The sequence below is a fragment of the Bufo gargarizans genome, chromosome 9, assembly GCF_014858855.1.
Source record: "Bufo gargarizans isolate SCDJY-AF-19 chromosome 9, ASM1485885v1, whole genome shotgun sequence".
NCBI classification, from domain to species: domain Eukaryota; kingdom Metazoa; phylum Chordata; class Amphibia; order Anura; family Bufonidae; genus Bufo; species Bufo gargarizans.
In genome coordinates, this window is record NC_058088.1 from 86,466,222 (window position 1) to 86,489,884 (window position 23,663).

Here is a 23,663-nt window from a genome sequence, read left to right on the forward strand (position 1 = left end):
ATAAATGGTCAGAAAGTTCTTGCACATGCTGATGAAAAACGGACATTTATGCCTCATGCACACGAACATTGTTTGTTTCCTTGTCCGTTTTTTTTTTTTTTTTGCGAAAAGGATTTCAATGGGTCCGCACTCCGTGTGCTGTCTCCATCAGTATGTCCGTTCCGTAGCCCCGCAAAAAAAGACACTGTCCTATTCTTGTCTGTTTGAGGCATTGTTACAATGGATCTGAAAAAAAAAAAAAAACTGATGGCATACGGATGTCATGTGTTTCAGTCGTGTGCATGGAGCCTTAATCCGTTTTGATGAATGTTTGTTCTGTCAGGTGTGAACAGACCCTTACATGACATTACCACACCCTGTTTCAGTATATTTTCTATTTGGCCACTGACCCCCAATGTGCTGTGACAGGCGGTGGCTTCCCGGTGACACTGAGCTCCGGTGTGACATCCCAGCAGCACTCTCACGTGAGGCTCGGACTCCACACTGTACAATGCAGATGCTATGGGCTGTCCTGCATTGCCGCAGAATGGGTCGCCGCCTGCCGCAGCGGGCACACCGGCTGGCGGATACTGCGCAGTGAGGCGCCCTCCGCTGCGCCGCATCCATTTGTTTGGCAGGTCTGATTTGACGTGTCGTCCCCCTCTGTAGAACCGTCTCCCTCCCGCCTCCACCGTCGCTCCCCAGACTGTTGTTTACCTCTCCTCACAACCAGGCGATAAACCCCGCCCACTCAGAAAAGACTGAGAGGGAGACACCCAGACTAACCAATCACAGGCTGCCAAACCTTTACTGCTCTCGCTGTCAGCCAATCGGCAGCAAGTAAATTTTACCCTGGCCACGCCCTTTACTACTGAACGCCTATTAGTAGAATCCCGTGTTCCTCCCTCGTGGCCACCAATCAGGTCGCTGTTTACATGCCAAAGCGTGAGTAAAAAGGGGGAGGGGCGCTACGAGCGACGCAGGATTCCCGCCCATTCTGCGGGAATGTTTGCCCGGGGCCGGCCTGCGATTGGCTGACCGGTCTGTCATTGATAGATAGTGACCGGACCCCCGTAGAAGGCGGCTAATGTCTGAGTGACGCGGGCGGGTGGGGTCACGTGTTGTTTTTGCCGTGCCGCTCTCCCTCCCCCGCTCTAGTCTGTCTGTGGTGAATGTTGTACGGCGAGAGGAGCCGCTGCCCCGTCCGGACCGGGGATACGGAGCGCGTGGTCTCCCTGCTGGACGCCATGCCTGCCGTCTAGCTCTATGACGCTGGAAGCCGCACGCTTTAATTCATTCGCCGGCTCACTCCACAGCAGCAGCAGCGAGGCTCCCATTCCTCCCATGGCGGGTGTCCTCAACTGGGAGGAGGACAGAAGCAACCGGGCGGCCATGAAGGTTCTGCCCCCGTCTCCCCCTCAGCCGGAGGACGCGTGTTACCGGCGGCTGTCCGGCCCGGCGCTGTCTCAGGTGCAGGAGGAGTGTGTGAGCAGCGAGAGTCTGCAGCCCGCACAGCCGCCGGTGCAGCCGGGAGACGAGGACGTGCGGAAGCGCGGCTACCTGAGGAAGCAGAAGCACGGCCACAAGCGCTACTTCGTGCTGCGGACTCACAGCCACCTGGGGCCCGCCCGCCTGGAGTACTACGACAACGAGAAGAAATTCCGTAGCGGGCAGCGGCCGGGCTGCCCCCCGAAGAGGGTCATCCTCCTCTCCCAGTGCTTCACCGTCAGCCGCAGGGCCGACGCCAAAAACAAGCACCTGCTGGCCCTGTACACCAAGGACGAGTACTTCGCCATGGTGGCGGAGAGCGAGCAGGAGCAGGACTCGTGGTACCAGGCCCTGAGCGACCTCATCACCGAGAACAAGTCGTGCCTGGACACCGAGGAGCTGGAGGACAACTACGGCGGGCTGCGGAGCGGGTCGCTCTTCAAGGAGGTCTGGCAGGTGAACGTCAAGCCCCGGGGACTGGGCCAGAGCAAGAACCTGTCCGGCGTCTACCGCCTCTGCCTGTCCAGCAAGGCGGTGCACCTGGTCAAGCTGAGCTCGGACGTCGCCTGCGTCCACCTGCTGCTCATGAACATCCGCCGCTGCGGCCACTCCGAGAACTACTTCTTCATCGAGGTCGGCCGCTCGTCCTCCACCGGCGCCGGCGAGCTCTGGATGCAGGTGGACGACTGCGTGGTGGCCCAGAACATGCACGAGACCTTCCTGGAGACCATGAAAGCGCTGAAAGCTTACTCCGAATTCAGACCCAGGAGCAAGAGCCAGTCCTCCGGCACCAACCCCATCTCCTTCATCACCACCAGGAGATACCTGGGCAACCTGCCCCCCAGCCAGACCGGCCTGCAGAGGAGATCCAGGACTGAGAGTGTGGCCGGCACCCCTCCTACTACTACTAAAAACAGTGCTTACAGGTTTAGGACCTCCAGTGAAGGGGAAGGGACCATGACCAGGCCGTTCAGGTCAGTGACTGGGAGCTTAATCCATTTAAACACTGCAAGGATCAACCTGGGGAAGCAGGAGGGCACTGGGAGGTATGTCAGAGCCCCCTTTAATTCTGGGTACCACTCAAGATCGGCCTCTCTGCCAGTCTCCCATTTCCCGTCGGCCACCAGCCCCATCAGTGTGTGTTCTAGTAGCGGCCTTGGTTCTGCATCTGAGACCTTGACCAGGCCATCAAGTTCTTCTGTGTGTGGATCTCCAAGTGACGGAGGCTTTATCTCTTCTGATGAATATGGTTCCAGCCCAGGTGACCTCAGGTACTTTCGGGTAAGAAGTAATACCCCAGATTCATTGGGGAACACCCCACCAATCCAGGAAGAAAATACCTTAAGCGACTACATGTCCATGAGTACGAGAAACCAACCCAACGGGAGGGATGACTATATGGAGGCAGACAAATGTTTCCGAAAAAGAACCTACTCGTTAACGAAACCCACCAGTAGTACACTACAGCAACACAAGTCCCATGCTGCTGCTGCCTCCTTAGATGAAGATGACCTCAACAAGCAGTTTGCCTACTCTGAATCACCAAAGTTGACAGACAGCAATCATCCCGAGGATTACAGCAATGGTCTCATTAACTCAGTTTGTAACCAAAGTGGGAGTAAAGCCAAGGATGACGGCTATATGCCAATGATGCCTTCTGTTTCCTATGACAGTGACTATTTGCCAATGGCCCCTAAGAGTGCTTCTGCACCAAAACAAATCATGTCCATGTGTCCTTCTCAGGTGGACTCCAAAGGGTACATGATGATGTTTCCGACTGCCAGTTCACCTGTCAGAAACTTCACATCTGGAAGCCTTTCTAAGGGTAACCAAGAGAAAGTTACCAATGGTGAATACATGGACATGTCTTGCAGGAACTCTTCAACTGTTAAACAAACCAATGACTCTAACTTGAGTAATTCCCGGGGGTTCAGCTCCTATTTTTCTCTACCAAGAAGCTTTAAAAGTTCAGCAAAGCCCTGCAGTGATCACAATGAGTATGTCCCCATGTCCTCTCCTGGAAAGTTACTGCACTTGGGTTTGGAAAATGCAACAGATGGAGGAGATGGTGAATCAAAGATTGACTTGAAATCTTCCGCCAGCGTTCTGGATCAACAAGTGAGGGCCACGAGGCCGACCAAACTTACACTGTCTATGAGAGGGAGCAATACAATACCCAGGATGTTTGACCATTCAAATCCCACTGAACCCACTAGTCCCGGGGAATACATCAATATCGACTTCAGCGATAAAGCAAGCAGTACTCCTTATTCCTTGTCTGCAGAAGGTTCACCATCTTCATTGGGCTCAAGCTGTGACCATAGACAGTCCCCGTTATCTGATTACATGAGTGTAGATATAGATGTACAGTCCCCCAAAGCCTCAGCTGAACTTTCCAACTCTTTAACGGACATTTCATCGTATTCATGCCCTGGCATTTCTAGAATTCAGCCCAGTGCAGACTATGCCAAGCTCCCGTGTGGTACAGCTTGTGTCAGTGCCACAAATAGGAACGAGGACTACACCACAATGACTTTTAATATGGCAATGACTCCTCCAAGGCCCTTCCCTAGTGAAGCTGAGAATGGTACACAGCTGGGCAGCCCTTCTTCTATCGTGGACCGGTTGCGCATTGGCGACGTGACCTCCTTTAACAGTGGCTTTCCTTCGGTTCTCCACCCTGTGTCTGAGCCTGTAGTCGGTCCTAAGGTAATTCGTGCAGATGCCCAAGGACGGCGGAGGCATAGCTCAGAGACTTTCTCCTCCGCCAGCACAGTGACTACTACTACTACTTCCTCTTGCTTCACTGAAAGTGGCAAACGGCACAGTTCTGCCTCCTTTGACAATGTTTGGCTGAAGCCTGATGAAGGCACTTGTGATCAAGAGAAAAAAATGTCCAAGCACTGCTCCACGGGTTTCCAGCATGGCTTAAATTACATAGCCCTAAGTATGCATGATGGTGTCTGCGAGGCGTCCTCACCGGCCTGCAGCCAGCACCAGAATGGCAGCAGAAATTTGGAAAGTGGGGCTTATGTGAGCATCGACTTCACAAGATCTGACTGTCTGAAGTGTTCTGCCTTCAGAAAAGGTTTGTATATTTTATGAAATGTTGTTTTTTTTTTAACTAGTTAGACTGGTACATGTGTCTTTTACTGATTTATCTTGTATCCAGCCTGAAGCATTGTCTTCTATAGTGTCTGCCAAAAAGGCTCTTCTGCTGGTGAGATGGCACGTCTGGCCCAGTGGTACAGGTGGTGCGTGGGCATATTGTTATAGCGCTGTCTGTGAAGTAACCAGTTCCTGGGGAAATGACAAGGTTAAACCCTCATTCTAGTGGCTGGATAGTAGTTTTGTTAGATAACTTGTGGCTGTGTTGGTTTTATGTGAGGAGAATTTGCCTTGCTGTATAGAGGTCTCAGATTTGGGAAAGCAAGCTGTGTTTTAGCTTTCATCTTATGCCTCTCACACGTCCGTGTTCGGTCAGTGATTTCCATCTATGCCTGTGAGCCAAAACCAGGTGTGGCTCTAGGCACAGAAGATGCAGAGCTTTCCCTTAGACCTTATGTCTTTGGAGGCCCCGATCCTGCTTTTGACTCCCAGTCTCTGATGGACATCACTGACGTGTGAATGAGGCTTTATTCTCATCTTAATGAAGTTTTAAAAGTGCATGTCCATAGACTGCTGTGTGGACTGTCAATGGTCAGACACACTCCTCTACCCCTTGCATTAGAACAGGATCCCCTAGATCAGCACTTGGGGACCCTGTTTTAATGCAACTTTATGTGCATTTTGGAAATTACGGTATTGTGAACGAAAACCTGATAGTGTCAGTAATTGTGTCGAAGACATAGATCTGATGTCCAAAAAAGAAGCTTGATAAAATGCGCATAACATGTTGTAGACATGTGGCATCTAAAATTCCAGCTATTTCACCCATTTCAAGTCTCTTTATGGCTGCGATCAGAATCCAGCCGTTATGCAGCAGCTAGAGGAGGTTAGGTGTACAGAAGCAGCGTTGTGGCCTATGCGGGGATCCGGCATGTCTGTCAGCTGGCGCCACGTCCAGGTCATTGCACTAAGGGGTCATCTCTTGCGGTGCTGCAGTCTGGTGTAATTACTATTTATTTTATTTTTATTCAGCATATGCTCCGCAAAAAAAAAAACACTCAATGGACACGGAAATAAAATACGTTCGTGTGCATGAACCTTAAAGCAGCTGTTCGGCGGCGGTGCCCGGAGTCGACTCTCACCAGTTTGATATTTATGAACTATCCCAAGGATAAGTCATCGGTATCATGACGCTGCACAACCTCTCTAACCCCAGTGCATATGTCTCCTATTCTGATGTCAGCAATGCACAAATGCAAGAAAAAGGGGTATTGGTGGTTTTAACATTTAAAGGGGTTGTCCGGCTTATTTAACCCCTTAGTGACTGCCATAAAAAGCCGTATGAGTGGTCACTAAGGGGCCTTAGGTTGGGCCACTGCTTTTTTATGGCGTCCCAGTCTAAGTGCTGCACAGGTCCCCCTGGGAGCGGGGCTCTAGCTCTCACATGAGCCGCGGCCCTGCTCTAACAGCCCGGACCGGCAGGAGTGCCGATCCTGGCTGGTTAACACTTTGCATGCCGCGGGCAATGGCGCCCGCCGCATGTCAAGTGCTGACAGAGGGAGCGGACTCCAATCGGCACCCCGCAAATGCAATTATGGGGTTCCCGGGTGTGTGTGTGAGAAGGCTGGCTGGGGTCTCGTGTAGGCCCCAGACCAGCCTTTAGTAATTTCCAGCAGGCAGCTCCATTCTGGCGCAGCCTTCTTGTTAATGTCAGAATAGCACTGATATTAAACTGCAATGCACTATAGAGATAATGCATTGTATTTAAAAATCAATCAGAATGTTGTCTGTTATAGTCCCCTTCTGGGACTATTAAGTGGTGAAAGAAACCACATTTTTCAATAAAAAAAATCCCATAAAGTTACTTTTTTCCATTTGAAAATGCACTTTTCAATGAAAAAAATCTCCCCCATATGTTTGGTATTGCCGCATCTGTAACGACCCGGACTACAAAAATATCACGTTAATTATCCCCTAAGGGGGAACGCCGTAAAAAACAAAAAAAAAACGCTATTTACTACAAAATGATACCATTGAAAAATACAAGTTGTCGTCCTGCAAAAATCAAGCCCTCACACAACTCCATAGAAATAAAAATAAAAAAAAGTTATGGGTCTTGGAAAGAGGCAATGCAAAAAAACTTTTTTTTTCCTTTAAAAAAAAAAAAAGGGGGTGGTTTTATTGCAATAAAATGGTAAAACTGGACAAAAACTATACCGGTATGTATTTGGTATCGCTGTAATCATGTTGACCAAGAAAATAAAGATGTTATTTATACAGAAAAATGAACGCCATCAAATTTATAACTTAAAAATGCAGTGGCAGTATTGCTGTTTTACCATCTCCCTCCCAGAAAGAGTTAATAAAAGAAAGTTGTGTACCCCAAAATGGCGCCATTAAAAACTCCAACTTGTCCTGCAATAAACAAGCCCTCATAAAGTTATATAGACAGAAAAATAAAAATTATATCTCTTGGAACGCAATGAAAATCGCTTGGTCAGTAAGGCCCAAAACAGGCTGGTCATTAAGGGTATTTTCACACTAGCGGTTCTTTTCCGGCATAGAGTTCCGTCCTAGGGGCTCAATACCGGAAAATAACTGATCAGTTTTATCCCCATGCATTCTGAATGGAGAGCAATCCGTTCAGGATGTCTTCAGTTCAGTCACTGAACTGCGTTTTGGACGGAGGAAATACCGTAGCATGCTGCAGTATTATCTCCGCCCAAAATTCCAGATCAGTTGTCTGAATGCCGGATCCGGTATTAATTTACATTGAAATTTATTAGTGCCGGATCCGGCATTAAAAATACTGCAATGCCGAATGCGCAGACCGGTAAAAATGTTAAAAAAAATTAAAAATATAGCGGATCTGTTCTTGCAATGCGTTTGTGACATGGATCCGTCTACAATTGTTTGCATGCAGATTGCCGATTCCGGCGACGGAACTGCTTGCCGGATCACTCTGCCACAAGTGTGAAAGTACCCTAAGGGGTTAAAAATAAAATAAAAATAGTGGCTGGCCCTCAATTGCTGCTTTATGGCTCCAAGCAGTCCTGTTGAACTGAAAGTGACGGTTACCCATTCTTGGTCACGAGGTCACCAGTCATGTGTGCAAGAATCGCATACTACAGCGGTGTGCCACTCCTGTACACATGACTGCAGAGGACATTGATCAGCTTCAGCGGTCGTGTGACCAAGCATGTCTCCATGTTAATTCCGATCTAAAGGGAGCTGTGATGCAGGAACAGAGGGCACTTTAAAATGCAATATTTTTTTTTATTACAATGGGGCATATCGCTAGGATATGCCCCCATTGTCTGACAGGTGTGGGTCCCACCTCTGGGACCTGCACCTACAAGAATGGAGCGAGAAGAGCTGTTGCTGGAGGACCCCGGGTTTCTCAAGGTCCTTCCACCACAAAGCGCTGCGCCGCCACTGCTTACAATCATTTCTATGGGGCAGACGGAAATAGCCGAGGAAGCAAAGTCAGGGAGCAGTTAGGCGGAATCAGTCGCCGCAGTCTTGGACTATGAGTAGCACTACGGAGTACAGATCACTATTCTTGTATACCAACAGCACCTCCCACCCTCCTTTCCATCACTGTCAGTGTTTAAAGTTTACTGTAACATTAAAAATATATTTTTTTTAGACTGAATAATTTTTCTAATATACTTCAAGTATAAGTTTTTTTTATTTTGTTTTACAAACCAAAAAATGCCCTCAAAGTTTGGGATTTCCTGAAGCGCTCATAACGGCAGTGCTTACACAGTACATACGCCATATGTGCGTTCTCTAATAGGTGCTGCAGTGAGCTCTGTACTCGAGGGCACAGGCAGGAATAGTGATGTGTGCCCCCGCTAGTACTGCGCCCACTACAGGGCATACTGTAGAACGCAGGATCCTGATATGGCTGGTGTTTCAGGAAGGCCTGAACTTTGGGGACCTCTTCTTCCTTTTTTTGCTTATAAGACAAAACACAAATCTATAAAAAAAAAAAAAAATTTGTAGAGAAAGTTAATACAAGCCACTTACTAATGTACTGTTATTATCCATTTTGTTTCCTTTGCTGGCTGGGAATCACATTATACACTGCTCGTTTCCATGGTTACAGACCACCCTGCAATCCATCAGTGGTGGTCGTGCTTGTGCAATATAGGCAAAAGCGCTAGTCTGTGCACTCCCATGGTCCCGGCCACCAGAGAGGATGATGCTTTTTCCTATAGTGTGCAAACACACCCACTAATGCTGGATTGCAGGGTGGTCGTAACCATGGAAACCAGCTGTGTATAATGTGATGGAAAAATGAATCCAGCTCAAATTATAAAGGGGCAGTAGTACTATTAAAACTTAACTTTTACTATAAGTCCACTAAAAAGGGAAAATCAATAACACATTTCACTCTTAGCACAGGCCCCAGGACACAGACGCCTACTATTCTTAAACTCCGCAACATACTGTATATGAATATAGTGCTACAATAAGATGGAGTAGCACCAGTGATTACTAATATCTCTTACCAGTAGAGTTGGCTAGGTATACACATGACTCATGGTAGGATAAGGCAATCAGTCTCTCACCCCCCTGTATAGTGAAGTGGGGTACTGGAATCGCTCACCAACCGGGGAGGCCCTGGTTACCCTGATCCTGGAGTCAGTGTGTATATGTTGCAGAGAACGGTGGGCAATAAATCCCAGACACTAGATGGGTGCAAAGAAAGCATAGGGACACACACATCTTTTTGTACTTGAGCACATCTCTATGCTTTCTATGCACCCTTTACTATATCTAGTGTCTGGGATTTATTGCCCACCGTTCTGACTATCTCTGCAACATACTGTATACATAATTTGAGCAGTAGGTATAGCGGTAGTCTATGTAGACCATATTTGGTCTCACAGATGGGGGAAAAAAATATTTTTGTAAAAAATGAATCCAGACAGCGAAGTAGGCAATATGGACAATCACAATACATTAGTGCCTTGTATTAACTTCCTCTACATAAATGCCCCTTAAAGGGGCTGTCTCACTTCAGTAAGTCCTCTTTCACGCGATTTTCCTTTCGGATGTGATGTGTGTAGTGAACGCGTAGCATCCGGTGTTACAATGGTGGTGTACTGCCACACGACATTTGCCAAAAATCCATCCAAGTTGGATTTCTGTTTGCTGCGTCAGCATGTAGCAGTCCGACACCATTGACTTTAGTTATAAAAAATAATTGTGCAACACATGTCGCAGTGTAGTTGTCAGGTTTTTGTTGCGTGACTTGTGCTGACTGCTGGCACTCCATTCATAAATCTCTAACAGGCATAATAAAGGAACAGCATAATCATTAGATGCTTAAGAATTATTACATGAGAAATGCAAGTAGTTACTGGGAGAGGCGACGGGTCCTCTTTAACCACTTAAGGACCACAGGTTTATACCCCCCTAGTGACCAGGCCCTTTTTTACAAATCGGCACTCCACAACTTAACCAAAATTAACCAAATTAATTTTACCTCCTTTTCTTATCACTAATAGAGCTTTCATTTGGTGGTATTTCATTGCTGCTGACATTTTTACTTTTTTTGTTATTAATCGAAATTTAACGATTTTTTGGCAAAAAAAGACATTTTTCACTTTCAGTTGTAAAATTTTGCAAAAAAACCGACATCCATATATAAATTTTTCTCTAAATGTATTGTTGTACACGTCTTTGATTAAAAAAAAAAATGTTTGGGTAAAAAAAAATGGTTTGGGTAAAAGTTATAGCGTTTACACACTATGGTACAAAAATGTGAATTTCCGCTTTTTGAAGCAGCTCTGACTTTCTGAGCACCTGTCATGTTTCCTGAGGTTCTACAATGCCCAGACAGTAGAAACCCCCCACAAATGACCCCATTTCGGAAAGTAGACACCCTAAGGTATTCGCTGATGGGCATAGTGAGTTCATAACGGCAGAAAGCAGAAGGAAAGAGCTTAGAGTACCATTGGTTAGAAAAATATACGCTTTTATTAAATTCATGATAAAAATACACATAGTGAATGCCAAGAATAAAGTAAGGGAGCAGGGGAAAAGAAAACGAGCGCCATCCTGGATGGACACACTGGTCACAACATATAATAGTCTATCAATAAGGTTACTGCGAATATGGGAAAAACAACTACTGGTATATGGTACAATGACCAACCCATAGATGCAGACCAGATGAGTAAATAATGGTAGAAGGTGAGTGGAGATCAAAGAAATGGTCAGACCGCCATGGCTATAGTGCATAATGTATGGTACAAAGGACATAGGTCATGCTAAATGTAGACAGTGTACCAATAAATCAGCAATAATGGACCAGGCAAAATAGCTCAACATTGGCAGCACATAGCCATGGCTAGACACCTGTGATCAAACACTCACCAAAATGGGACCAGATGTGAACAGAAAAACCAGGATGGCGCTGCCCCAACGCGCGTTTCGGCGTGCCTTCGTCAGGATAGTGAGTTCATAGAACTTTTTATTTTTTGTCACAAGTTAGCGGAAAATGATGATTGTAAGATAAAAAAAAAAAAAAAAAAAAAAAATCATCATTTTCCGCTAACTTGTGACAAAAAATAAAAACTTTCATGAACTCACTATGCCCATCACGAAATACCTTGGGGTGTCTTCTTTCCAAAATGGGGTCACTTGTGGGGAAGTTTTACTGCCCTGGCATTCTAGGGCCCCTAATGTGTGGTTAGTAGTTTGAAATCAAAATGTGTAAAAAATGGCCTGTGAAATCCGAAAGGTGCTCTTTGGAATGTGTGCCCCTTTGCCCACCTAGGCGGCAAAAAAGTGTCACACATCTGGTATCGCCGTACTCGGGAGAAGTTGGGGAATGTGTTTTGGGGTGTCATTTTACATATACCCATGCTGGGTGAGAGAAATATCTTGGCAAAAGACAACTTTTCCAATTTTTTTTTATACAAAGTTGTCATTTGACCAAGATATTTATCTCACCCAGCATGGGTATATGTAAAATGACACCCCAAAACACATTGCCCAACTTCTCCTGAGTACGGCGATACCAGATGTGTGACACTTTTTTGCAGCCTAGGTGGGCAAAGGGACCCACATTCCAAAGTGCACCTTTAGGATTTCACCGGCCATTTTTTACAGATTTTGATTTCAAACTACTTCGCACACATTAGGGCCCCTAAATTGCCAGGGCAGTATAACTACACCACAAGTGACCCCATTTTGGAAAGAAGACACCCCAAGGTATTCCGTGAGGGGCATGGCGAGTTCCTGGAATTTTTTATTTTTTGTCACAAGTTAGTGGAATATGAGACTTTGTAAGAAAAAAAAAAAAATAAAAATCATCATTTTCCGCTAACTTGTGACAAAAAATAAAAAATTATAGGAACTCGCCATGCCCCTCACGGAATACCTTGGGGTGTCTTCTTTCCAAAATGGGGTCACTTGTGGGGTAGTTATACTGCCCTGGCATTCTAGGGGCCCTAATGTGTGGTAAGTAGTTTGAAATCAAAATGTGTAAAAAAATTACCTGTGAAATCCGAAAGGTGTTCTTTGGAATATGTGCCCCTTTGCCCACCTAGGCGGCAAAAAAGTGACACACATCTGGTATCGCCATACTCAGGAGAAGTTGGGGAATGTGTCTTGGGGTGTCATTTTACATATACCCATGCTGGGTGAGAGAAATATCTCTGCAAAAGACAACTTTTCCCATTTTTTTTTTTTTTATACAAAGTTGGCATTTGACCAAGATATTTATCTCACCCAGCATTGGTATATGTAAAATGACACCCCAAAACACATTGCCCAACTTCTCCTGAGTACGGCGATACCAGATGTGTGACACTTTTTTGCAGCCTAGATGCGCAAAGGGGCCCAAATTCCTTTTAGGGGGGCATTTTTAGACATTTGGATCCCAGACTTCTTCTCACGGTTTCAGGCCCCTAAAATGCCAGGGCAGTATAAATAACCCACATGTGACCCCATTTTGGAAAGAAGACACCCCAAGGTATTCAATGAGGGGCCTGGCGAGTTCATAGAATTTTTATTTATTTTTTACATAAGTTAGGACAAAACTTAGGACAAAAATTTCAATCTTTCATGGACTCAATATGCCCCTCACGGAATACCTTGGGGTGTCTTCTTTCCGAAATGGGGTCACATGTGGGGTATTTATACTGCCCTGGCTTTTTAGGGGCCCTAAAGCGTGAGAAGAAGTCTGGAATATAAATGTCTAAAAATGTTACGCATTTGGATTCCGTGAGGGGTATGGTGAGTTCATGTGAGATTTTATTTTTTGACACAAGTTAGTGGAATATGAGACTTTGTAAGAAAAGAAAAAAAAAAATATTTCTGCTAACTTGGGCCAAAAAAAATTCTGAATGGAGCCTTACAGGGGGGCGATCAATGACAGGGGGGCGATCAATGACAGGGGGGCGATCAATGACAGGGGGCTGATCAGGGAGTGTATATGGGGTCAGGGTGATCACCCCCCTGTCACTGATCACCCCCCTGTCACTGATCACCCCCCTGTCACTGATCACCCCCCTGTCACTGATCACCCCTCTGTCATTGATCACCCCTCTGAAAGGCTCCATTCAGACGTCCATATGTTTTTTTACGGATCCACGGATACATAGATCGGAACCGCAAAACACATACGGACGTCTGAATGGAGCCTTACATGGTGGTAATCAATGACAGGGGGTGATCAGGGAGTGTATATGGGGTGATCACCCCCCCTGTCATTGATCACCCCCCTGTAAGGCTCCATTCAGACGTCCGTATGCGTTTTGCGGATCCGATCCATGGATGCGTGAATCCGTAAAACACATGCAGACGTCTGAATGGAGCCTTACAGGGGGGTGATCATCCCATATAGACTCCCTGATCACCCCCCTGTAAGGCTCCATTCAGACATCCGTATGCGTTTTACGGATCCGATCCATGGATGCGTGGATCCGTAAAACACATACGGGCGTCTGAATGGAGCCTTACAGGGGGGTGATCAATGACAGGGGGGTGATCAGGAAGTCTATATGGGGTGATCACCCCCCTGTAAGGCTCCATTCAGACGTCCGTATGTGTTTTGCGGATCCGATCCATGTATCCGTGGATCCGTAAAAATCATACGGACGTCTGAATGGAGCCTTACAGGGGGGTGATCAATGACGGAGGTGATCAGGGAGTCTATATGGGTGATCACTCCTCTATCATTGATCACCCCCCCTGTAAGGCCCCATTCAGACGTCCGCATGTGTTTTGCGGATCCGATCCGTGGATCCGTAAAAATCATACGGACGTCTAAATGGAGCCTTACAGGGGGGTGATCAATGACGGAGGTGATCAGGGAGTCTATATGGGTGATCACTCCTCTGTCATTGATCACCCCCCCTGTAAGGCCCCATTCAGACGTCCGCATGTGTTTTGCGGATCCGATCCATGTATCAGTGGATCCGTAAAAATCATACGGACGTCTGAATGGAGCCTTACAGGGGGTGATCAATGACAGGGGGGTGATCAATGACAGGGAAGTGATCAGGAAGTCTATATGCGTGATCACCCCCCTGTAAGGCTCCATTCAGACGTCCGTATGCGTTTTGCGGATCCGATCCATGTATCCGTGGATCCGTAAAAATCATACGGACCTCTGAATGGAGCCTTACAGGGGGGTGATCAATGACAGGGGGGTGATCAATGACAGGGGGGTGATCAGGGAGTCTATATGGGCTGATCAGTGGTTTATAAAGGGTTAATAAGTGACAGGGGGGGGTGTAGTGTAGTGATGTTTGGTGCTACTTTACTGAGCTGCCTGTGTCCTCTGGTGGTCGATCCTAACAAAAGGGACCACCAGAGGACCAGGTAGCAGGTATATTAGACGCTGTTATCAAAACAGCGTCTAATATACCTGTTAGGGGTTAAAAAAATCACATCTCCAGCCTGCCAGCGAGCGATCGCCGCTGGCAGGCTGGAGATCCACTCGCTTACCTTCCGTTCCTGTGAGCGCGCGCGCCTGCGTGCGCGCGTTCACAGGAAATCTCGGCTCACGCGAGATGACGCCTATTTGCGTTAGCGTAGCCTGGGAGCGCCGCAGAGATGACGCCTTTCGGCGTTAGCGTAGCGCTAAGTGGTTAAAGGGAACCTGTCACATTGAATATGGAGGCTGCTGCAGGCAGTATGCTATAGAGCAGGAGGAGCTGAGCAGACTGATGTATAGTTTTATAGGTAAAGATTCATTAAAACTTATATTTCATTCATGTGAGTTCCTGCTCATTCTGGGCTTTGAAGGAGGTGGTCCTATCAGTGATTGACAGCTGTCTGTATACTCAGTCATAGAGGGAAGGCTGTCAGTCACTGATAGGACCGGCTACTGGACTTCAAAGCCCGAATGAGCGGGAACTTACATGAATGAGTCTTTCCCTCTAAAACTATAGACCAGTCTGCCCAGCTCCTCCTGCTCTAGAACATAGCACCCCTAGCTTACACTGCATTTTCAGGGTGACAGGTTTCCTTTAATAGGGTGCTGGACACTGGTATGCATGTAGTTCTCTGAATGGTGACATACCCTTGTGACTTAGGACTTGGCACAGCCTCTCCTGTATTTCTCACTGTACCTGGTTATTTTTAATCAGCTGTTTTTATGTTTTAGTTTTGTACAATATAGTTTTATGTAATAACTGCTATTGCTTTGGACTTGGCTATGTTGTAGTATTTTACGGATCGCTGGGTGCAGAGGGGTCCTGTAGGTTGATTACAGGACCCCTCTGCGTTACTCTGCGCTATGCATACGTTATCTTGGAGCTGATATGGCTGGTGTACTGACATAAAGAATCCATCTCTGCATAGTTATGGAATCCTTTTTGAATGTTTTTAGCCTCTTTCACACGAGTGAGTTTTCTGTGCGGGTAAAATGCGTGAATTGAACGCTTTGCACCCACTCTGAATCCAGACCCATTAAGGCTACTTTCACACTTGCATTTTGGGTGGATCCGTCATGGATCTGCAAAAAACTGATCTATTACAGTAATACAACCATCTGCATCCGTCATGAACAAATCCATTTGTATTATCTGTAACATAGCCAAGATGGATCCGTCATGAACTCCATTGAAAGTGAACGGGAGACGGATCTGTTTTCTATTGTCAGAGAAAACGGATCTGTCCTCATTGATTTGCATTGTGTGTCAGGACGGATCCGTTTGGCTCTGCAGTGTTTTGGTGTCCACCTCCAGAGCGGAATGGAGACTGATCGGAGGCAAACTGATGCATTCTGAGCGGATCCTTTTCCATTTAGAATGCATTAGGGCCAAACTGTTTTGGACCGCTTGTGAGAGCCCTGAACGGATCTCCCAAACGGCAACAAAAACGCAAGTGTGAAAGTAGCCTGATTTCTATGGGTCTATGGTTTTTCACGCATTCTCTCTGCATTACGTGAAAATCGAGCATGTTCTATATTCTGTCTTTTTCACACAGCACTGGTCCCACAGAAGTGAATGGGGCTTCCGCTTCCTAGGAGATGTAGATTATTTTTCAGTTTTCTTTTTACATGTGCGTTAAAAACATATATAAACTGATAGCATCCATGTGGGGGAAAAACTGAACCCCCATCCCTTATTAACATGAGTCCAGCTGGTACTTCTCAAAGTAAGTACATCAGTTTCATCAAGTATAAGATCTATTTAAGGCTACTTTCACACTAGCGTTCGGGTTTCCGCTTGTGAGCTCCGTTTGAAGGCTCTCACAAGCGGTCCCGAACGCATCCGTCCAGCACTAATGCATTCTGAGTGGATGCGGATCCGCTCAGAATTCATCAGTCTGCCAGCGTTCAGCCTCCGCTCCGCTCACCAGGCGGACACCTGAACGCTGCTTGCAGCGTTCGGGTGTCCGCCTGGCCGAGCGGAGGCGTGCGGATCCGTCCAGACTTACAATGTAAGTCAATGGGCACGGATCCGTTTGAAGATGACACACTATGGCTCAATCTTCAAACGGATCCATCCCCCATTGACTTTCAATGTAAAAGTCTGGACGGATCCGTTCAGGCTACTTTAACACTTAGAAAATTTTTAACATTATAATGCAGACGGATCCGTTCTGAACGGAGCCACCGTCTGCATTATATGAGCGGATCTGAACGCTAGTGTGAAAGTAGCCTAAGGGTGCATTCAGGTGACAGTCTCCATTTTGCTGTCTGCAAATCGCAGTTCCACAAAATTCGGATGTGGTCTGTGTGCTGCCCAGACTTCATTGGCCCGCTTGGAAAAAAAGACTTCTTTGCAACTCGGTTGCACGGATGTGGACAGCACACGGATGACCTTTTTGCAGCCCCATAGAGATGAATGGGTCCGTGTGTGATCTGCAAAAGATTCAGATCTGACCCAAATAAGGTTATTTGAATCCACCCATAGGCCTTTTTCACACGAACGTGTGCGCTCTGTGGCTGTATTGCGGATCCGCAATCCACAGGCGCTGTTCCGTGGGCATTCCGCATCACGGATGCGGACCATTCACTTGAACAGGTCCGCAAATCCGGAGATGTGGCACGGAACGGAGTGCTTCCGTGGAGTTTCGTCCCGTACTTCCGTTCCGCAAAAAATATAGAACATGTCCTATCTTTTTGCGGAATGGGCGGATTGCGGACCCATTAAAGTGAATGGGTCCTCTATCCGCTGCGGCTGCCCCACGGTTGGTGTTCGTGCATTGCGGCCCGCAGCACAGCCATGGGGCGCACAGGCCTTATAATAATATAAGCATTTTGTATTGTGAAATCTGGTGACGGGCCCTCCTTGAGGTAATTGTCTAGCATTTTACAAGTGACAGGCTATCACAATCTGATTGGCAGGGGTCCAACACCGCTCTGTGGAATGGGAACTACACAGCTCTGTCCACTATGCAATGAATAGAGCCGTGTAGTTCTAGAGCTACACTGAAACAGCGGACCGGCGGGGACCCCCACATATCCTGAGAGCAGAGATCCGAGGCTTGTCTTTCAAATCAGCGCTGAACATTGTTTTGGTGTGACGGCTCATTATCTGCATTTCCAATATGTTCATGAGGTGAGATAAGCTTTTCAGAAAATAACAGACTATGAATGTCTGCGCCCGTGTTACCTGCAGATTATTCACTGCTGTAAAAGGCAGCTTGTAGTTGCTCACGAATGGTTACGTGTGTGCCAACAAGCGGCCATCTCAAGAGGCAAAAAGAGAACTTGTAACCCTGCCTCGAAGGGCTTATGCACACGACGTTGTTTTCCGGTCGTTTTTTTTTTCACGGATCCTTTCCGCATCAGATTTTTTTTTTTTTTTCCTGATTTAAGTCCTCTTCCATTCAGTTATTGCACAAAACATATCCGTATGATTTCCATATTTGATCCGTTTTTTTGCGGATCGGAAATGGAAACTTCATTAATCACTAAACACATGAGCAATATGAGCTGGGCATAGCATTTCTACAGTATGGATCTGCAAAATACGGATTTGTTCCATGTGCGTTCCATATTTTTTGCGGACCCATTGACTTGAATAGAGCCTTGGACCGTGATTTGCAGACGATAATAGGACATGCACTACCGAACGGAAATACAGAAATGGAGTGCGCACGGACCCACACATGCCCACATGTCTGATGGGTCCAGTTCCCACTTCTGGGACCTGCACTTATTTCCTAAACAGAGCCCCCCCCCCCCCCCCCCCCAAAATGGTGGCTTGAGGACTCTGGTCTGGCCACCACCAAGCGCTCTCCCCATAGAAGTGAATGGGAGAGCACCATGCATGACCGACCGCTGCTCCCATTCACTTTTATGGGCCCGACGGACATAGCTGAGCCAACACTCAGCTATTTTTGGTGGCCCCAAAAAAATGAATGGAGGGCGGCTGCACATGTGCAGTACACCCACCACCACTTTTGGGGCTCAGTTCTCGATGTAGTTGCGGGTCCCAGACAATGCAGGCATATCCTAGCGACTTGTTACCTTTGTCCCACACTACAGAACCGCAGCTTCTCCTTCCCCACTTCTTGTATTTGTTCAGTATCCTCTTATGATAATATATGCTCATTTCTCTCAATCCTGGCAGAAACTTGAGGGTCAGCTTTGGATTTCTGCTGTGGATATTCGCTTGAATGGGTCTGCAATCAGCAAGATACTGAGTAGATGCCCAAGGAAGCACTATGGAGAGCTTTCATGGGCTTGTGGTCTGTGCCTCCCCAGCAAAAAAAGAATTAGAACATGTGTGCACTGAATCTTGCGGATTACAGACCCATTCAAGTGAATGAGTCCACATCCGCAAAAGGTGGGCACAGGGCGCACAAGTTTGTGTGCATGAGCCCTAAGCCTGTCGAAAACTCGTGTCTCCGATCTAATAAGTTCTATCATTGCCCTAGGATGCAACTTATCCTCAATAGAAGAGAGCCAGAGCTGATCGTACAAGAAGTAGTTAATGACGGTCAGCCTTACAAGTACTGTATAGTAGAGATCAGTGCAGATCCATAAGGCTGGATACATATTCTCCATGCAAAATACAGTCAGTGTGTGAACATGCCCTAAAGGAGAAAAATGTATTCCTGTACATTTGTATGGGCACTGCAGGTAGTACTACTGTCTGTGCACTATAGTTTGGAATATCTGCTAGTTGTAGTATCCAGGACGTGGTGCCAAGTGCAAGGAGAACGTCTTCAGGGTCACTTATTCTGAGCACTTATAGAAGACTGCATTTTGTGATCCGCAAACCACGTATACGATGTACCAGCTGTGTGCGTCCCAGTCCCGCAATTTCCGCAGGCCACCCAGTCAAAATGCCTATTGTTGTCCGCAAAATGGACAAGAATACGACATGTGCATGAGGCCTAAACTAGAGTCTGTTTCTGAGAAGTGTCCAGTGTAATAAAGGTTAGAGCAAACATTTGAAGCTCGCTGTGGTGCAAGATTCTCCAAAACCTCGTACACCAGTAAATGTTAAAACTCTATATAATTATATATATATATATATATATATATATAACGTGAAAAATTTTAATATCGTGCAAAAGTCATTTATTTCCGTAATGCAAATTAAAAGGAATTGTATTAATGCAGCTTAAAATTTGAATTTTGTGAAAAGGTTCAATATTCTAGGCTCAAAGTGTCACACTCTAGTAATTAATCCATACCCCCTGAGCAAAGTGTACCTCAAAATTGTGACTTTGGGGTTTCATAAGCTGTAAGCCATAATCATCCAAATTATAACAAATAAAGGCTTGAAATATCTCGCTTTGCTTGTAATGAGTATCTCCTATGTTAGTTTCACCTTTTTAGTTGTATTACTGAAATAAATGACCTTTGTACGATATTCATATTTTTCGAGTTCCACCTGTTAAAATACAAAAATAAAAGTCATTCCTACTGTTGCACCCAAAAATACCCAAATTATTCAAATCTGATCATAAAGTCATACATAAGTTATCAACACAAACTACAGATTGTAGAACTAAAAAACACCGCTCCATGGAAGTATAAAACTTCTGGGTTGTCAGAATATGCTGATGCAAAAATATTTAAACATAACAAAAACTATGTAAATCTGGTATCATTGTTATAGGGCTGACCCACTCACTGCACAGTGAACGGCAGAAAACAATGGCACAATTAGTCGTCCCCCCCCTCCCGCTTTACAGTTAAAATTAAAAAAAGTTATGGGGATTAGAAAAAATGAAAATGGTTTGTGTCAGGAAGGTTTTATATAAGACTATTGCTGCTTGCAGCTGCCACTAGGGGTCTCTCCGCATACATATTTACCCATAACTATATAAATACATATCGCCCTAGTGGCGGCAGCAGGAAGCCAGTGAGGTATACCAGGCACAGCTGTGGTTTGCTCATTACTATAGCAACTGGGTTCTGTCCATCTGATGTATAGATCTCATCTGGATATGCGATAGTTATGTCCTGTGCAGGCGATGTAGTATTCTGGCCCAATCACTACAGCACTGTTCATACGCAGTTCTACAGAACGATGGTCAGCTCTTTTGGGCAGGAGCTCAAGGTTCCATCCCCTGTGTAGTGGCCATACCGGGGTACTGCAGCGCAGCAACCATTTATGTGAATAGAAGCTGCAGAGCCCTCCATCCATAGTATAGTTTCTGGCACCAGTGGCTGCCCGATACAGCTCATTAGTGGGAGTCCCGGACCCCCACTGATCTGATTTATTATAAGCAGGGATGTTTCCACTGCAGAAATAATGCTGAACATACAGTATTTTCCTGCATAAACTTGCCAGCTGTACGTGAACATACACTAGGTGCTTTATTGCATTGTACACTTTTATTGTTCGGCATTAATTGACTTTTTATTTGTATTTTATTTTCCACAGACTGAGTGCATTACCATGGAAACCTGGTGAAGATTGTCACGCCAGCCTTCTGCTGTAAAACTAGGCTAAGGTGACTCTGGAAGACGGCATACACATATAGAACGCTTGACGCCGTGTTGGATTTCATATGGACATGTATCTGCTTTTCCCACACAGATTAAATGTACAGCCATTTAAAGCTTGTATTAATGTGTTGGCGAAAGAGCTGTTTTTTTTTTTTCAGTAAACTTATTTTTGTGAGGGGTGGAAGAAAAAAAGCCGAGTTCTCATGGCATGTTTTACAAAATTGCATACAAGATATTGCTGTGTTCTCATGAAGTGGCTCTGGCTTGTAAAATGGTTCAGAACGGACTTCCATGTTGCACTTTTGGTGCCATTTTACACCCCAGATCCGCTCTTTACGTATTTTTGACATGTGCTTCTATAGCACTTGGGAGAATTTTAAACTTGTACTTCAAGAACATACCCTTACAGGGTGTAAGTTGTGTAAATCAGCTTGCTTGTTAATCGATACAAGATCTAATTTTCTCGTACAAAGGATACTATGATATATGTAAAAAGAAATATTTTGAAAGTTTAATTTTTTTTAAGTCAAAGTCTATGTATTTTACTTGATCTATATTATGGAAAGATGCCTCCTTCATTGAACAAATGTATACGTTTGACTATGGTACATGAAGTCCCCCCCGCCTCTGCATTTCTCACTTTATACACCATTGTCCTTCTTGTAAGTGGCAATATTAGTTTTATTTAGCATTAAAAAGGTATTCCAGTTTTAAAGATTACATTTATTTAGAGAATAGGATGTTGAAGAATTTTCTAATATGCATCTACTTAAAATTTTGCATCCATAGGATGAACAGCGCTAAACATGGCATTGGTCATGTGATCCATCATGTAACTTGGCATTCAGTTAACTGCCCACGTTTCTAACAGATGAATAGTAGCGTATTGGGGAGAAGCACATGTACAGTTTATACAATGTTACTACCTGCTGCAGCATCTCAACATGTTTTGTGTAGAATTTTTTTTGTTGTACACTATATTAACATGACATATCACCCGGAGACAGGCAGCCGTTTTACAGCATCACTCAGGCAGGCATGTAACTACTGTAATGTAGGTATTGTAATAATCACAATACAAATCGTGAATCCACCACTAATCCTTTTTGCTTATCACCTGGATGTATGCTGATCCAGCACATGTCACGGTACACGGCTTCTTACTGAATGTCAGGGATTATATGATGTATAGTGTCTCATGACTGATGTCATGTTTGTTACCCTTTTACTGCATATAGGCATCTGATATGAGAGGTATGGATACAGAATTTTAAATCCATGTGTCTTAGAAAAGTGCTTTGATTTCCTATTAAACAAATAAAAATATTTAAAACTGGAATACCCCTTTAAGCAAAAGGTACAGTATTAATCTTTATTAAGATGTTCTCTGGCATGTGCAAGCTAAAACAGACAGGATGGGATTTCCTACATTAATTTTAGATATTTATTTACATTGTTGCTTGGGTTTCCCTGTTTTCAAGAGGCAGAAGCCAAAACCTAAAGTATAGGTACGACAGAGCAGCAGGTAAATTCAGACGATACACTACAGGATGCGGTGTTACTCAGAGAATGAAATGAGTTGTAATACATGATTTTAGTGGTTTGTGTTGGAACTGGCATCTTCCTACAAATGGACCATTTGGTTTGTGCTGACGTTTCTGTTTCGGCGCCTCCTCTCATTACTGTGACCATGGTATGCTAAAGCACAACCCTGCCCTTACTGTTCATTGGCTGAGGAGGACAGTGAGGCGTACCCAGAGATGGCTTCCCAATCTCGAAGGCCATCTTAACGGGGATTGATTTTATGTTTAAAATCTGAGCCTTGGTGTAAAGATATTTTGCGGTTAGAAATCCAAAGTACTCGCTCGACAGATGACCACTTCTCTATCAGTTTGTCATTTCTAGTATCCTTTCCAAACCAGCCTTTTTAAAGTTTGCCATGTATTAAACTGAAGTATTTGAGAGATTTTGTTCTTTAAGGGTCTCCAGTCAGTATTTTCCTTTCCCAAATGAAAACTTCTCTAATGTACCAAAATGATCACTAAGTCAGAAGATCTGTAATGCCACCCAACACCGGTTTTATGATTGATGCCATAGATTTTTTTATTTTTTTTACTCGAGATCTTGCGGCTGCCAGTTTAGATCTTACGATGGATGACCTCAACCTTAGTTAGTTCACTGTCAGTTACACAGGTACAGCATAAAATATGCAATCTTAGTTTACAAACAAAACTAATTTATTCAGTATTGTGCTGGAATAATGTAAAGCATATCACTAGATAATATCTTCCAGCTGTCAGTTTATGCTGCTGTATAGTTTAAAATTTACCAATGATGGGAGAATTGTGTGTCCTGTAAATTTAATTTCATATTGGAAAGTTATTTTGTCTGTACAAATTAATAAAACCTGGTTGGTACTCTTTATTACATTTGTTGTTCCTTCTCATTCATTCACATGCTTGTGCTGTGTGTCAGTGAGAGAAATGATTAGACACAGGTATTGAGTTTGAAATCTTGAACAATTTTTTTTTTTTTTAGTTTGTTTTGCATTCCTCCTCCTCCCCCCCTTCTGTAGTTTGTCACAATTTTCTGGACAAGGGGCTGACACATGCTGCGACTGTGCTGCGTTTTTGCAACAACATACTGTTGCGCAAAAGGAAAGCGCAGGAATAATAATCTTCTATGGGGATAAGCCATC

The 23,663-nt window shown here is 45.2% G+C and overlaps 1 protein-coding gene across 1 annotated transcript; it reads left to right on the top strand.

Moving 5' to 3' along the window:
• Positions 1 to 1,074: 1,074 nt before the first annotated feature.
• Positions 1,075 to 23,394, top strand: LOC122919924 (insulin receptor substrate 2-A-like). Its single transcript, XM_044269123.1, has 2 exons — positions 1,075 to 4,555; positions 20,901 to 23,394. Exons 1-2 carry the CDS (start codon positions 1,246 to 1,248, stop codon positions 20,903 to 20,905), a joined length of 3,315 nt encoding a protein of 1,104 aa, XP_044125058.1. The 5' UTR covers positions 1,075 to 1,245; the 3' UTR covers positions 20,906 to 23,394.
• The last annotated feature ends 269 nt before the right edge of the window (positions 23,395 to 23,663 follow it).

Bases quoted from the DNA above. Each gene is read 5' to 3' on its own strand.
- LOC122919924 (XM_044269123.1), top strand. From the start codon at position 1,246: ATGACGCTGGAAGCCGCACGCTTTAATTCATTCGCCGGCTCACTCCAC.